At 49.0% G+C, this 14208-nt stretch overlaps 1 protein-coding gene across 1 annotated transcript; it reads left to right on the forward strand.

Moving 5' to 3' along the window:
- The first annotated feature begins 5700 nt into the window (after positions 1–5700).
- Positions 5701–9630, forward strand: LOC128718633 (toll-like receptor 7). Its single transcript, XM_053812255.1, has one exon. The coding sequence runs from the start codon at positions 5701–5703 to the stop codon at positions 9628–9630; it is 3930 nt and encodes a 1309-aa protein (XP_053668230.1).
- Positions 9631–14208: the final 4578 nt, after the last annotated feature.

The following is a 14208-nucleotide window of genomic DNA, read 5'->3' on the forward strand; positions in this document are numbered from 1 at the left end:
GCTCTTTCTGCCCCTCTGCGCGTCCTGCAGCATCATTCATGTTGGCCTCAGGCCTTACCGGGTCCCATTATCCCGGCAGCATCACCAGGGATGATCCGCGTGCTGGGCTAGGCAGCAGCACAACATCACATAAATAAATGAAAACAAGGACCTTTTGGCATTTGGAAGGTTTGGAATGCGTGAGAAGGATAGACATGGAGAGAACGAGCGAGATGAATCTGTCACATTATCCAAGGACGCTTGCGAGGATACGTGTGTCCTGTTGAACTGCGACAAATCGGCAAGCGCAAGAGGTCCTTCGTCTCGTAAGAAGAAACAGATCGGATTCCTTCCGAGGATTCCTGCTTGTTGGTGCGGTCAACGTGAGAAGCTGCCGAAAGCACACCGAAGAGATGGGAACACTGTCATCAGGGACACCGATCCTTTTGCCGTTACGCCTCGCAAGTAGATAATGATTTTTTTTTTGCTTTCGCTCTTTTTTCCCATCTGAAACCGATTGTAAAAATTAGATACGATGTCAATTGAAAGACGAGATGGATCTTTCTGGTGGTTTTGTTGCAGAAAAAAAGATCCTCTTCACTCTTACGCTCTCCACTTTTCTAGAATGTATTGAAAAGGGAATAGATTGTCACGAAAAGATATAAGAAAAAGTTGTTTTCCACGCGCTATTTTGCGCTTTATATTCGGTGTGCAATTTGTCATCCACGCGACCATCCAGTGGACACAGTAAAAGAGCTGCCAGCGTTACTGGAACGATCGCAGTACAAAGTGCAGTAATAGAGGAGTATAAAACACAAAAAAATAGCTTCATTTTACCCTTGCCTGCTTGCTGACTCGCTAGCTAACTGGACACCATTCGTTCAGGGGACGCCAGGAATTTGAGCTGATGTTTACAGTTTTTCAAACGCCACATTCCATCGCGTCCTTCTGTCCGGCAGAAACGGATCGATGAAAGCCTTGGCGGTGGAAGTAGCCTTTTGTCGTCCCACTAGATGCTGCGTACACCGTACACAGATGGCACACACCCGGCCGGAGGTTAAGGGTTTGCGAGGGTGAGACAGTTTTTCCTCCCGCTTCTGCTTTTCATCCTTATCAGCAACGGGACAGAAGGAAAACAGCTTCGAACCGACGGTGTGTAATAGGGCTATGCTAAGGTGGAATAAAATACAAAAAAGGATATCTTGTTGCCGGTTTATCTGCAAGAGCGTCTCACGCTTGTAAACACATACACCCAAATAGATCCTTTTTTCTCTCCAGTGTACGGTGAAGTGTGTATATTTGTATTTTATGTTTTTCTCTACACAGCATTTCCACCTTTGCTACTCATTCGAAAAGGAAAAAAAGAAAGGATTTTTAGCTTCTTTTGCAAGCTCTTTTCTTTCCATTTATCTCGTTGCTATTATTGAGGTACTCTCAAACGAAAGATAAGCGAACTCAAAACGATTCAAGTCCACGTTCATGCTCGCCACTTCTGTGTGAAATAAGGCTAAAAATAGATCGGTCATGGTTTTCCAGTTTTTTTTTTATTCGGTCCCGGAACACGAATACATCCACAGTAGCCGTATGTGCGTGGGCATATGCATCAAAGTGACGCTGCGGCTAAGTGAAAGCGAAAAGCGGTCACCACTCGCAATCGATTTTGGGTTCGATTAGTCCGAACCGGAGAAAGGACCGCTGTTCGACCATATGCTGCACGCGGTAACATATTTTCCTACCTTCGAAAATGTGTCGCATTCCTCTCGGTCTGTGTCTTGCGGTTTGTGGTTCGGTGGTGACTTCTTACTAGGTGTGCTGCGAGGCAAAATATAGGCTTTCCTTGTTACAGGAACGGATTTGAGCTAGATTGTACAGATCAAAAATCCTTTTTCCTGGCTCAAAAATGTGCTGTAAGATGTCGCACACATTTGGGGGCCGCCACTTTGTGTCAAGCGCGTTGGCCACCAGCTTTCAAGATTGATGATGGGTTAATCGGAACCGCTGGAAAAGCGTGATTAATGATGCGGATGTGTGTAGCCACACCAGTGGTGTTTTGGATAAGACGTCCTCTTTGAAGGCGTCATTTTAAGGTGATAAAATCTAGCTAGAGTTGGACACACACAACAATTTGAGAGAATTATTTTAATTAAATAAAGTAAACTCTTCATTCCGCTTCCTAATAAAGGACATTCTCACGCACCGAAATTCGATATAAATATAAAAACCATTTTTCATAACTATTGTTCCTAGAAAGGGGTGCAGTACATTAAACACTAAATGACTTCCAGATAAAATGCACGTGTTTCGCATTAGCGCACCACATTTTCCGTCCGCGAGGAAATTAATTCTCACACAGGAAATGAAAACAATAATCCTTTCGGCTAGTTCGCACTGTTTTGCCAATAGATAAACGCATCGCTTAGAATCGCCTACAATCGAACCATTCGGCGCTGGCAGCTGCCACAGGCGGAACTATCTCACCTTACCTACACCGCGATTAGTGTGTTCTATTACCATCTAATCCTCGCCACGTGGTCGAGTGGAACACGAGACAAAGTCCCCGAGAGGCTCATCATGTCACGTGGCCCTGATGTTACCCCTTTTTATTCATTGGGCCAATATTTGGACGATATCTGCCCGATTGTGGTACGTAGTTTGCCAATGAAAAACCCTCAAATTTCAGCTGAGGTTAAGCGCGGAAGAAATGAGAATCTGTAATCTAGAGGGTACCAGACGCGTATGGCCACCGGCGATGAGTTGATTCAAAGCGCAAAGCAGTCGTACAGGCAGCTACCGAAAATCTGCTGTAACCCGGTGTAGGTCACGTACAAGTTGGTATTCGAGCAGCGCTGATCGGCGGCACCAAACATCGGGCTTGAAGCTGGTTAATCCTTTCCGGCTCATAAATCAACTCCCTCTCGCTCATCTGCTAGCGTGGCCGAAGTGCGCGGCTGCTCTGCTGGAGGGTCTGGTTTTTGTTTGGGAATGGAATGCTATGCGGGAGTCTGTGTTTCGCCACCACATATGTGTGCTTCGCCATTGCGTGAAGATGCTTAACCGGTGTCGATAACGATGTACTAAAGGAACAAATTGAACACGATATACCGTTCTGGTTCGTTCGTTAAGCTTCAAGCTACAAAACCGAAATAAACGTTAGATGCTGGTTCATCCACGGCTCAACAACTCGTGGTTGGAATTTCGAGCTGTTACGCTGCTTCTCCGTTTCCGTTTTGTGGTCTCTAAACATCACTCCTACGCGGGTTATGCTGCTGCTCAATTTATTCCACAATGCTCTCCGCTCTCCCCAACTGCTCGACTGTGATCAGGTGAATGAAATGAGACAGTAATGCACCATGCTTGTGTTTCATTCGAGCGAAAGCAGGATGGATTGAAAATGAACACTTTTCCCCTTTCGTTAAAATAAATGCGTAGTGAGAAGCGGTGAACGAACAGCATCTCACTCGGTGAGAAGCATAATAGTTCGGAGTGCATTCGTGTTTATGGAAGAAAGTGGAATGAACATGAGAGTTCCAAATCGAGCAGAGCCGAACCATTTTCGTGAAGGTTCATGATATTTCGGTGTTCCAGACCAAACTTGACGAAATTCCCTGTCGTTTTCTCACTGGTACGGACTGGTCAGGCTTCTGACGATTATGATGAGTTCATGTCAACATGTGAACAATTAATAGATTTAATGGTGTTTATATTCATTTGAGGTAGTTCTAAAGCATGTTATCGTCTCAAAAATCGTCCATTAAAGATGCACATTTAGAATTTTGCTTACATTCTTGGAGTAATTTGGCAAACCAGCATCTCTTTGCTGGTGGACAGCTAAAGTGGTAATACGGTATCGTGTGCGTGTGCAATTTCCTCGCCTCTGCTCGACAAAGTCACTCACATTCATTCGAGCGCGGTATGCAAAACCGAATACACCCCGAACCATCGAGTGAGAGGCTGTCCAACTCACCGCGTCTCACTATGCACTTCTTTCACGAAGGGGAAAACGTTCATGCGTACTCTTTCTCGCTTACTCCCCACTTGAACTGCAACTCAACATAACTCTCCCTCTCGCTTTATCCACCACGAAGCCAACAGAAAGTGCGTACGGGTGCGAAGTTGATACAATCGAGCAGATGTCGAGCAAATTTCGAACAGTCGGGAGAATTATGAAACGTGCAAAGAGAACGCGCATACCGCGCTGCAGGTGTGACGGAGAGGCGACACAAGCGGAGACAGAAAGGGCAACAGCCACAACTCGAATCTACCAAACTAGCGAGTCGTCTGAGTCCAAGCACGACACATCGGTAGTTTATTTCGAGTTTGAACGCGAACCCTAACGGACGTGCACGCAGCATTAGTTAGGATAAAACCCCGGAGATACAAGCCGGGGAACAGATAAATACATTCGGGAGTTTGTTAGGTGCGGTGTCTGGGACATCTGTTCTCGCAAAAAAAAAACACACACACACGCACGGGGTATCGTATTCGCGCGTTCGAATCACATCGATACTTACAGCAAACAGCCTTTTTACGCGCGTAGGCAGTGAGTGCATAATCGCCGGGTTTTGTGTGAAAACGGTCCGTGGCACAGTGGCACACACAACCAACACAACGAAGCGGAGTGTGTGAAAGCATAACGAAGCAAAATCATAAAGTGAAGCAGTGGCCGCTCTCTGGGTGAAGTGAAGTGAAGCGGATTGGAAAACGAGTTTTTCCACCCTTCTAAGCAATCTGGTGTGTTTGAAATAAAATAAAATCAACCGAGTACCGCAGTGCTCTCCGGTTCTCCGGGTGTTTGGTGTTTGCTACGTGTGAATCGGTCTCTGTCCAGTGGAGAAGCCTCGAATGGACTTAGGGCAGAGTGGTATTTAACCAAAAAAAAAAAAAAGAAGAGAAGCAGGACGTGATCTGAAGGCGGAATATCCCTAGTGGACTTGGGCCGCAACCGAAAAAGGTCCAAAACCGCCCCATTTCCATCAACAGGGGTTTTGGATGAATGTTGATGAGCGACAACCTATTACGCGAAAAGGAAGCAAAATCGCTTCGGTGAGCTGCTCGCTCCGGTGAGCTTCGTGAGCCCAAACCAATCAACGCGCGTACTGTGTGTGTGCTCGCATGGAAAAGTGAGTGCGCACGTGTGGGTGTGTGTGTGTGTGTGCGTTTGGGAAAACGGAAATCAATACCGCGGAAAATCTAATCCGTGCGTCTTCCGTGTTTGTGCTGTTGGTGGTTTTGTACGGTGTGCCGTGGCCGGGGCTGTGTTGGCGCACATATCAAAATGGTCCGTTCCTGATAGTACAAGTGCAGTGAAACATCTGAATATTGCAGTGCAAAATTGTGGCCGCACAAACACCAACGGCCGTAATGTGTTGGTGAGGAGCGGGTGAAAAAAAAAAAGAAAGGTCCGAGTTGCTTCCCCTGTCCACGTCCCGGGATTGCGGCAGGTGGAATGTGCGCGCTCTACGACGGTGGTGATGGTTGTAGTAGCCCGCAGTTATTGTGCCGTCGTTGTGTTCCGTATTGGTTCTCGGTTTAAGTTATCGGTTCGAAAACCTGCGGCCATTGCTGGTCCGTACGGTGCGCTTTAGTATAGTGGGGCCGTAGCCCTTTTTGGCCCTGTCCCCGGTCTCGGGATAGCGAAGGTTTTGGTGGAAACGCGCGCAATACGCGCCACGAAGATACGTGTTTTGAGAAGGAGAAGAAATGTACGCACAGATCAGTAACATGAATGCGCGAAGAGTGCTTGTGCTCCGGCTGGCGGTGCTGGTGTGCATGGTCACCCTCGCCGCCTGCTCCCAGTGCACGTGGGAGTACGAAAAGTCCAGCGTCGTCTGCCGGTTACGGACGCTCGAACGTACCGGGCTCGATCTGCAGGGTGCCGAAGGTACCTCCCGGTTGGACATCGCGTGCAGTGAGCTGATACTGTTCGAGAGCCAACTGCCGCGGAACAGCTTTAGCCGGCTGGCGGCACTCGGCGAGCTTCGGGTCGAGTCCTGCAAGCTGCTCCAGCTGCCCGAGGGTGCCTTTGAGGGTTTGCTGGCCCTGAAGAAGCTGAGCGTTAACACGCGCAACTACGAGTGGGGACCGGGCAAGGTGCTGGAACTGCAGGCCGGCTCGATGCGCGGCCTTAAAGAACTGCAATCGCTCGATCTGAGCGACAACAATATCCGTGCGCTGCCCGACGGTTTCCTGTGTCCGCTGACCGGGCTGAAGGTGTTGAACCTTACGAACAACCGCTTCCGGTCGGCGGAAGCACTCGGCCTGGCGGAGAAGACCTGTGCCGGTGGGTCGGAACTGCAAGCGCTTAATCTCGCCTACAACGAGCTCCGGGCCGTGCCGACCGGCTGGGGCGTATCGAAGTTGCGCCGGCTGCAACATCTAAACCTCGAGTTCAACAACATCTCTGAGGTGCACGGTGATGCGCTGGCCGGGCTGGGTTCGCTCCGTACGCTCAACCTTAGCTACAACCATCTGGAAACCTTACCGGCTGGGCTGTTTGCCGGTTCGCGGGACCTGCGGGAGATTCATCTGCAGGGTAACCAGATCTATGAGCTACCCCGCGGACTGTTCCACCGGTTGGAGCAGCTGCTCGTGCTGGATCTGTCGCGCAATCAGCTATCATCGCACCACGTCGACAATGGTACGTTTTCGGGGCTGATCCGGTTGGTGGTGCTGAATCTGGCCCACAACGCGCTCACCCGCATCGATGCGCGTACCTTTGCGGAGCTGTACTTCCTGCAGATACTGGATCTCCGCAACAACTCGATCGGTTACATCGAGGATAATGCGTTCCTGCCGGTGTACAATCTGCACACGCTCAACCTGGCCGAAAACCGACTGCACACGCTCGACGACCGGCTCTTCAACGGGCTGTTCGTGCTGTCCAAGCTGACGCTGAACAACAACCTGATCAGCATCGTGGAACCGAACGTGTTCCGCAACTGTTCCGACCTGAAGGAGCTGGATCTCAGCTCGAACCAGCTGACCGAGGTGCCGTACGCAATCCGCGACCTGTCGATGCTGCGAGCACTCGATCTCGGCGAGAACCAGATCGCACGCATCGAGAACGGTACGTTCGCCAACCTGAACCAGCTGACCGGGCTGCGGCTAATCGACAACCAGATCGAAAACGTCACCGTGGGCATGTTTGCCGATCTGCCCCGGCTGTCCGTGCTTAACCTGGCGAAGAACCGTGTGCAGAACATCGAGCGCGGCTCGTTCGATCGCAACCTGGACATTGAAGCGATCCGGCTGGACGGTAACTTCCTGACGGACATTAACGGGATCTTCGCAACGCTCGCCTCGCTGCTGTGGCTGAACCTGGCCGAGAACCACCTGGTGTGGTTCGACTACGCGTTCATCCCGAGCAACCTGAAGTGGCTGGACATCCATGGTAATTACATCGAATCGCTCGGCAACTACTACAAGCTGCAGGAGGAGATCAAGGTGAAGACGCTCGATGCGAGCCACAACCGGCTGACGGACCTCGGGCCGATGAATGTGCCGAACAGTGTGGAGCTGCTGTTCGTCAACGATAACCACATTGGCACGATCCACGCCAACACGTTCATCGACAAGGTGAACCTGGCCCGGGTGGATCTGTACGCGAACGCGCTCAAGAAGCTGCAGCTGCATCAGCTGCGGGTCGCGCCGGCCCCAACCACGGACCGGCCGCTGCCCGAGTTTTATCTCGGTGGCAACCCGTTCGAGTGCGACTGTTCGATGGAGTGGATGCAGCGGGTGAACAATCTGACCACGCGACAGCATCCGAAAATTATGGACCTGCCCAACGTGGAGTGCATTATGCCGCATGCCCGTGGGTCCCCGATCCGTCCGATAGTGTCGCTGCAGCCGAAAGACTTCCTGTGCCGGTACGAGACGCACTGTTTCGCGCTGTGCCACTGTTGTGATTTCGATGCGTGTGACTGTGAGATGACGTGCCCGTCGAACTGCACCTGCTACCACGACCAAACCTGGGGCACGAATGTGGTGGACTGCGGCAATCAGGGTGCGGCCTCTGCGGCTGCCGGTGGACTCCGGCCAGTGCCAATGGACGCGACGGAGGTGTATCTGGACGGGAACGACATCCCGGAACTGCAGCATCATGTGTTCATCGGGCGCAAGAATCTGAAGGTACTGTACGCGAACGCGAGCCATATCACCACGATCCAGAACCGAACGTTTGCGGGCCTGACGGCACTGCAGGCACTGCATCTGGAGGATAATGCGCTCCAGAGAATCCACGGCTATGAGTTCGAGAACTTGGCACTGTTGCGCGAGCTCTACCTGCAGAACAATGCGCTGCAAAGCATTGCCAATGGGTCGTTTGCACCGCTGTACTCGCTGCGCGTGTTACGACTCGATGGGAACCGGCTGGTGACGATGCCTCTGTTCCAGCTGCAGGCCGCCCAGGGTAACCTGCAGGCACTGCAGTCCCTCTCGCTCGGGCGTAACCCGTGGAGCTGCCGGTGTCGCTTCCTGCCAGAGCTGACCGCGTTCGTCGCGGACAACGCGGTGATTGTGCAGGACCCGCAGGATGTGTACTGTGCGGACGATGGTGTGCACCGTGAGCTGGACTTTAACGTGAGTGCCGCGTGCAGTGACTTTTACGCCGGCCGTTCCGTGCTACCCGGTGACCGGCTGTCCGAAACGTACATCCTGCTGATGGCCGGTGCGTTCGTGCTCACCTGCCTGCTACTGCTGGCCGTGCTAGTGTTTGTGTTCCGTGAGCCACTCCGGTTCTGGCTGTTCTCGCGTTACGGTGTGCGTGTGTTCGGACCGCGGTGCGAAGATTCGGAAAAGCTGTACGACGCGATCCTGCTGTACTCGGCCAAGGACGCGGAGCTGGTGGCGCGCAGTATAGCGGGCGAGCTGGAGAATGGGCGGCCTCCGTTGCGGTTGTGCCTGCAGCACCGGGACCTGCCGGAGGATGCGTCCCATCTGCAGCTGCTCGAGGCTTCCCGTGCTTCGCGCCGCATTGTGGTGCTGCTGTCGCGCAACTTCCTGCAAACGGAGTGGAGCCGGTGTGAGTTGCGGCGGGCGGTGCACGATGCACTGCGGGGCCGTCCGCACAAGTTGGTGGTGGTCGAGGAAGGTGGCGGGGTACTGCTGGAGGCGGAGAATGATGTGGAGTTGGTGCCGTATCTGAAGACGACTACGGTCACGCGAGTGCGGCGTAGCGATCGTCACTTCTGGGAGAAGCTGCGGTACGCGCTGCCGGTGGAGGCACCGTACCGTGGCAACAACTACACCATCGACCATCACGAACGGGTGAAGCAGACGGTTGGTGCCGGTGTTGGTGGTGGTGGCGGTGGTGCTGCTGGTGTTATGTTCCGGCAGCCACCACCACCGGCCTACTGTCCGGAGATCGACGAGGCGAACTACTCGTCGGCGACGACGGCCACCCCATCGCCGCGCCCGTCTCGCCGCGGCATGGTCGAGGTGCCGACGCAGCGTCCACCGAGCGAACACATCTACTCGAGCATCGACTCCGACTACAGTACGCTCGAGTGCGAGAACATGGTGATGGCACCGGCCGGCGTACATCGACCGTCGTGGCGATCGGCGGGTGGCCATCCGGTGCAGAACGGTGGCACGATGCACCCGCACGGTCCGGGTGCCGGTGGCCATCACGTGCAGGCGTATCTGGTATGAGCTGGGGCTCGGGGTCGTGGGTCACCACTCTGTTAGTCGTTAGTCAGTAGGCAATAGTGCGGCAGTGCGTCACCGCGAAACACAGATGCGGAACTGAGAAAAAGAAAATGGCAAGTGCTCTAAACTAATGTGTACAGGACAGGGTTCGTAGGCAGTGTAGAGCAATCGCATACGCAGTGGTGTTCGCGTAATTTTGTAAAAAGAAATCCCGGCTCTTAAACAATTCTTTAGTTAGTTCTTTGTAAGTGCTGTACATTATAGATTCGTTCGAGTGTTTTCTTATTATTATTATTTTGTTCATTCGCTTAGTCGCTTCATCCCGCGTAAGCCGTGTACATGTACATCTAATGATCGTTTTTAATTGTATTTAATTTTATTTGCTCGAGAACTGGAAAGTGCGGTTGATTGCGAAGGTAAAACAAAGGAAGGACACTCATTTCTGTTCGCAATCCCGTCACTCGCTCTATTTCTCTTACAAAAAAACACAGTCATCTCTTAAAGTATTACTAGCAAAAAAAAACGGGGAAATAGAATACAAAATGGTTGGCGAGCGTAATGGCGGTCCCCGAAAAGCAAACTAATAAAGGGTTTTGACGCTTTTCCGAGTGAAGCAAACTGAAAAAAAGGAAGGCCGAATAAGAAAAAAAACTATTTGTGATATCGTATTTAATAAGTTTTAAATGTAATCAATCGGCATAAAAAAAAACCACGAAGGAAACTCGATGCAGTGTGTGAAAGAGATAGAAGAGAAGACAAGTAGACAAAATACTACACTCGTACACCAAACTCACTCTAAGGATCAGCTTAAGAGCGCACAGACTTTTAGTTTCAGCTAGGTTTAAGGAAAGGAACAAACTGTGTGAAACAAGTGTATCAAACTTAACGTCGAAGCTCAAAACATGAAAACCCCGATCGTTGAAATAAAAAAAAAGCGGAAACGAAGGATAAAACTTTAAAACAAATATGACTTCTTTTTTCGATTCGATTTCATTGGCATTTATATAGACAGAAAGAAGGGAACACTTCGGGAACTACACAATTGCATTTTAATTATAGCCTTCATTTTCACTTTTCGTTCGTATGTCCACCTTCCGTTTATTTATTTTTTTTCTAGTTGTTTCGCTCCCCCCGGAAGAAGCAATTCCTTTACCAACGGGGCAGGTTTTTGCCATCTATTCGTCATCCGTTGCATTCCTTTTCACGCAACAGAAGAAGCACAAGCACACGAAAAAGGGATAAAATGCCATTTGGCTAGAGGGCCATAATTAACACTAAATAGCGCACACACACAGCCACACATTGCTGGCTGGTTTGGCCTCGGGATGGTCCATTCCGGCGTGGAATCAGTGTCATGTGTTTTCCGAACCATCCTGTTTTTGTTTTTGCCCTCTGTCTCTCTTCCCTTTTTCCCAGCACGACACGCGTCAGCAGGCAAACCCTTCCTTAATTAGTTTGCCAACCCTGTACGAGCCTGTACTCTGTTGTTTGCGTTGCTTCGGTGCCTGTGTGCGTGTGTGTGTGTGGGACAGTCGTGGACGGATCACACACTTCCAAACGGTAAAAGGAGCCCAAACAGTATCGTTCTCTGTGTGGCATCCACTAAGCAAGAGGTAGCCAGCGTGTAATTATTATTTAAATTATTTATTCACCAAACCTATTTAACGCAAGGAGAAAGATTTGCTCGACAGAACGCTTGTGGAACGTTTAGAATGTTGAAACGCACACACGCACACACATCCGTAAGGAAGAACGTGTAAAACAAGCAGGACACATGTAAGCACACACACACACACACACACTTCAAGGCAGGGTACAAGAATTAGTGAAGCAGATAATTGCTGTCTGATAATGAAAGCAAACAGAAAAAATGCTACCAAAACCAGGACTGATGGAATGAAACGAACGAACAAGCAAACAGAACAAAACAGTGTAACCAATTGTAAAGTAAAGGTGGTAAATACAGCAGCGTGCAAATCCTGTAAATAAACGCTAGCGTTATGGGACTGTTTCAAAGCGATCGTATAAACACGCACAAACTACCAACGGAAAATGGGCAATATCGAGTTTCGGCAGTTATTAGCGTTATTTGGGGACGGGGCGCGAAAATGGGCATCCGTTTTACAAAACATCCTCGAGCGAACGATTCCTTTCCTATATCAGACTGAATTAGCGTGTAGCGTGAAGGCAGGGGTTGAGCGTGTTAGAAAGTGTGATGAAATTATCAGATGTTAAAAGTGCACTGTTAGGTGGGTGTGAACAATTGGCAATAATTCTAGAAGAACGGAACGGAACACAAAACTAACCGACTGCACAGAGCGAAAACTAATAGCTGAATGCCCTAAATCTAAATGTGGTGCAAATGGAACATTGTGAAAAAAAAAAACATACAAAACCGTACATGTAAATAACAAAAAGGTTAAGTAAATCGGAATGATGTGCTACTAACGAAATAAAAAAAAACAAAACAAAGAGAGGAATCGATTTACTACAGCGATACGGTAGTGGAGGAAGCAGAAGATTACACAAACACTCGCAAAAACAAACACATACAAAAAAGTAAAACCGGATGTTACTATAGAGAACTAGAACAGTCGCGCTTTCATCACACACTCGAAGTGGCGAACCCTGCACTTGCCCCCATTCACCAGTTCTGACCAGTGGGCGTTTGTGCGGGATAAAAGTGGCCAAAAAACGCATAAAAAAACATACTAACTCGGGACAAAAACATACCGTTACATTCTGTTCCGTTTGCGCGCCGGTAGGTTGATTTCTTTTTTGGTTGAGCTCCCCTGTTTTTTGCAGTTCCAGTCTACGTTTTCGCAACGGTTTGCAATTAGTGTCAAATCGATGCAGCAAAAGCCAGACAAAGAAATAAAAAAAAAAAAATGGTTCCCCACAGAAGAAAGAAACAAATAAAGCAGTCAAAATGTTTTGCCTACAGCAGGGTAAAGCAAACACAAGTTGCAATATGCGGACAAGCGAAACAAAATCGTAAAACAAACATGCAACAGCAAACAAACCACTGAACACTACACTACTAGCGTAATCGTACGAAACCAAGTCAAGTGTATGTAAAAAATACCACACTAGCTGCTAGAATGCGCCCGTATGCCTGCTCGTAAAGGAATGAAACAAAAAAAAACCGTATATATATTAATATATTTTAGAACTAATGGGAAAAAAAACAAGTGGACAAACATTTGCGAATCGGTGGTACATATATATGAATGACATGGCGCAAAACAAGAAGAAGGGCGAAAAAGATATACATATATACACGCAAAACCACTCTATTATATACATATAAGGAACGGCTAAAGCGAGTACGATATGGTTCACAATAAACCAACAAAACAAAAAACGCGATAGAAGAAGAGAAAGAGCGAGGAAAAGAGGAGAAAACAAAACACGTGAATAAAACAAAAAACTAATTAATCAAACATCAACAACGACTCGACTGTATTCGATTTTTATAGTTTGTTTTAACGTGGATTTTTGGTTCAAATTGTTGACACGTTTTTTTGTTGAATCGAATGAAGTTTCCGGCACCGGGCCAGGAGGTCAGGGGGGGCGTTTCGACACGGAGGTGGCTCGCGTACCAAGTTCCGGCCGTGTTTGTCGTCCAACAGTCACCTCATTTCGTGTGTTGCATAGAGCAGCTTTGTCCACCGTTGCGTTCGATTTCCGCTTTGTTGTGTCTGGATCAAGTCGTCGATTGTGGTTTGGTGTCGAACGCTCAGGTGACCTGTCCGGTGAAAGTTTTCTCTTCGTTGGTAAGTGTGAATATTTTAAAATTGTATCACTTTTTATGATCCGTCAAATAGACACCGAGCAATTTTGCCGCGTGCCAAATGATCTCGGCACAGGTCGCTGGGACTGGGCCTAACCGGTAATTTAGGTCACTGTGTGGAGTTTTTTTCTTTTTGGATGGAGAAGGTGAAAACAGTTGACAAAGAGAATAGCATGAGAAATTTGAGGCTTAATTTCGACTGTAGATGGACTAATATTTGGCGAGTTTGGCGCGCAAGTTCATTGCCGTCCCACAGCAATACAGGTGGGTCACTTCGGCAAATAAGGCTTCCGAGAAAGAAATCGATACCCGCTCTTAAACGGATTGACAAACCATTGCAGAAGCGCTAAGCGAAAGTGTAAACACGCACTCAGTGTTTGTTTAAGTATTAGCAGCGCGTGTGCATCAGTAAACTGAGTACAGAACACGGAGTGAGGGGAATCTGCGAGTGATGAGTTGGCATTTTGACAATGTTTAATGTGCGTTTCGCATCATCACCTAACGCACGCACTTCGCAGTGCGGAATAAGTGGAAATGTTAATCAGAGTGTGCTGTGTAGATTTAGCAATAAGGTCTTTCACTGTGTGCGAAAGTTAAGAAACCCAACGCCGCCGTTCACCTCCAGACACATCAATCCAACCCACAGAACAGTAGGAAAACATTGGCCCGGCGTCATTGAATGGTGAGATTTTGTTGAGCTTAAAAAATTATGCTTCTAATGCCGTATTCTCCATTTTTATTAAAGCCGCTTAAGCCTTTCCGAATTGTTGCGAACCGAAGTTCCGGGG

This window comes from Anopheles marshallii, chromosome 2 (genome assembly GCF_943734725.1).
Source record: "Anopheles marshallii chromosome 2, idAnoMarsDA_429_01, whole genome shotgun sequence".
Lineage (NCBI taxonomy): Eukaryota > Metazoa > Arthropoda > Insecta > Diptera > Culicidae > Anopheles > Anopheles marshallii.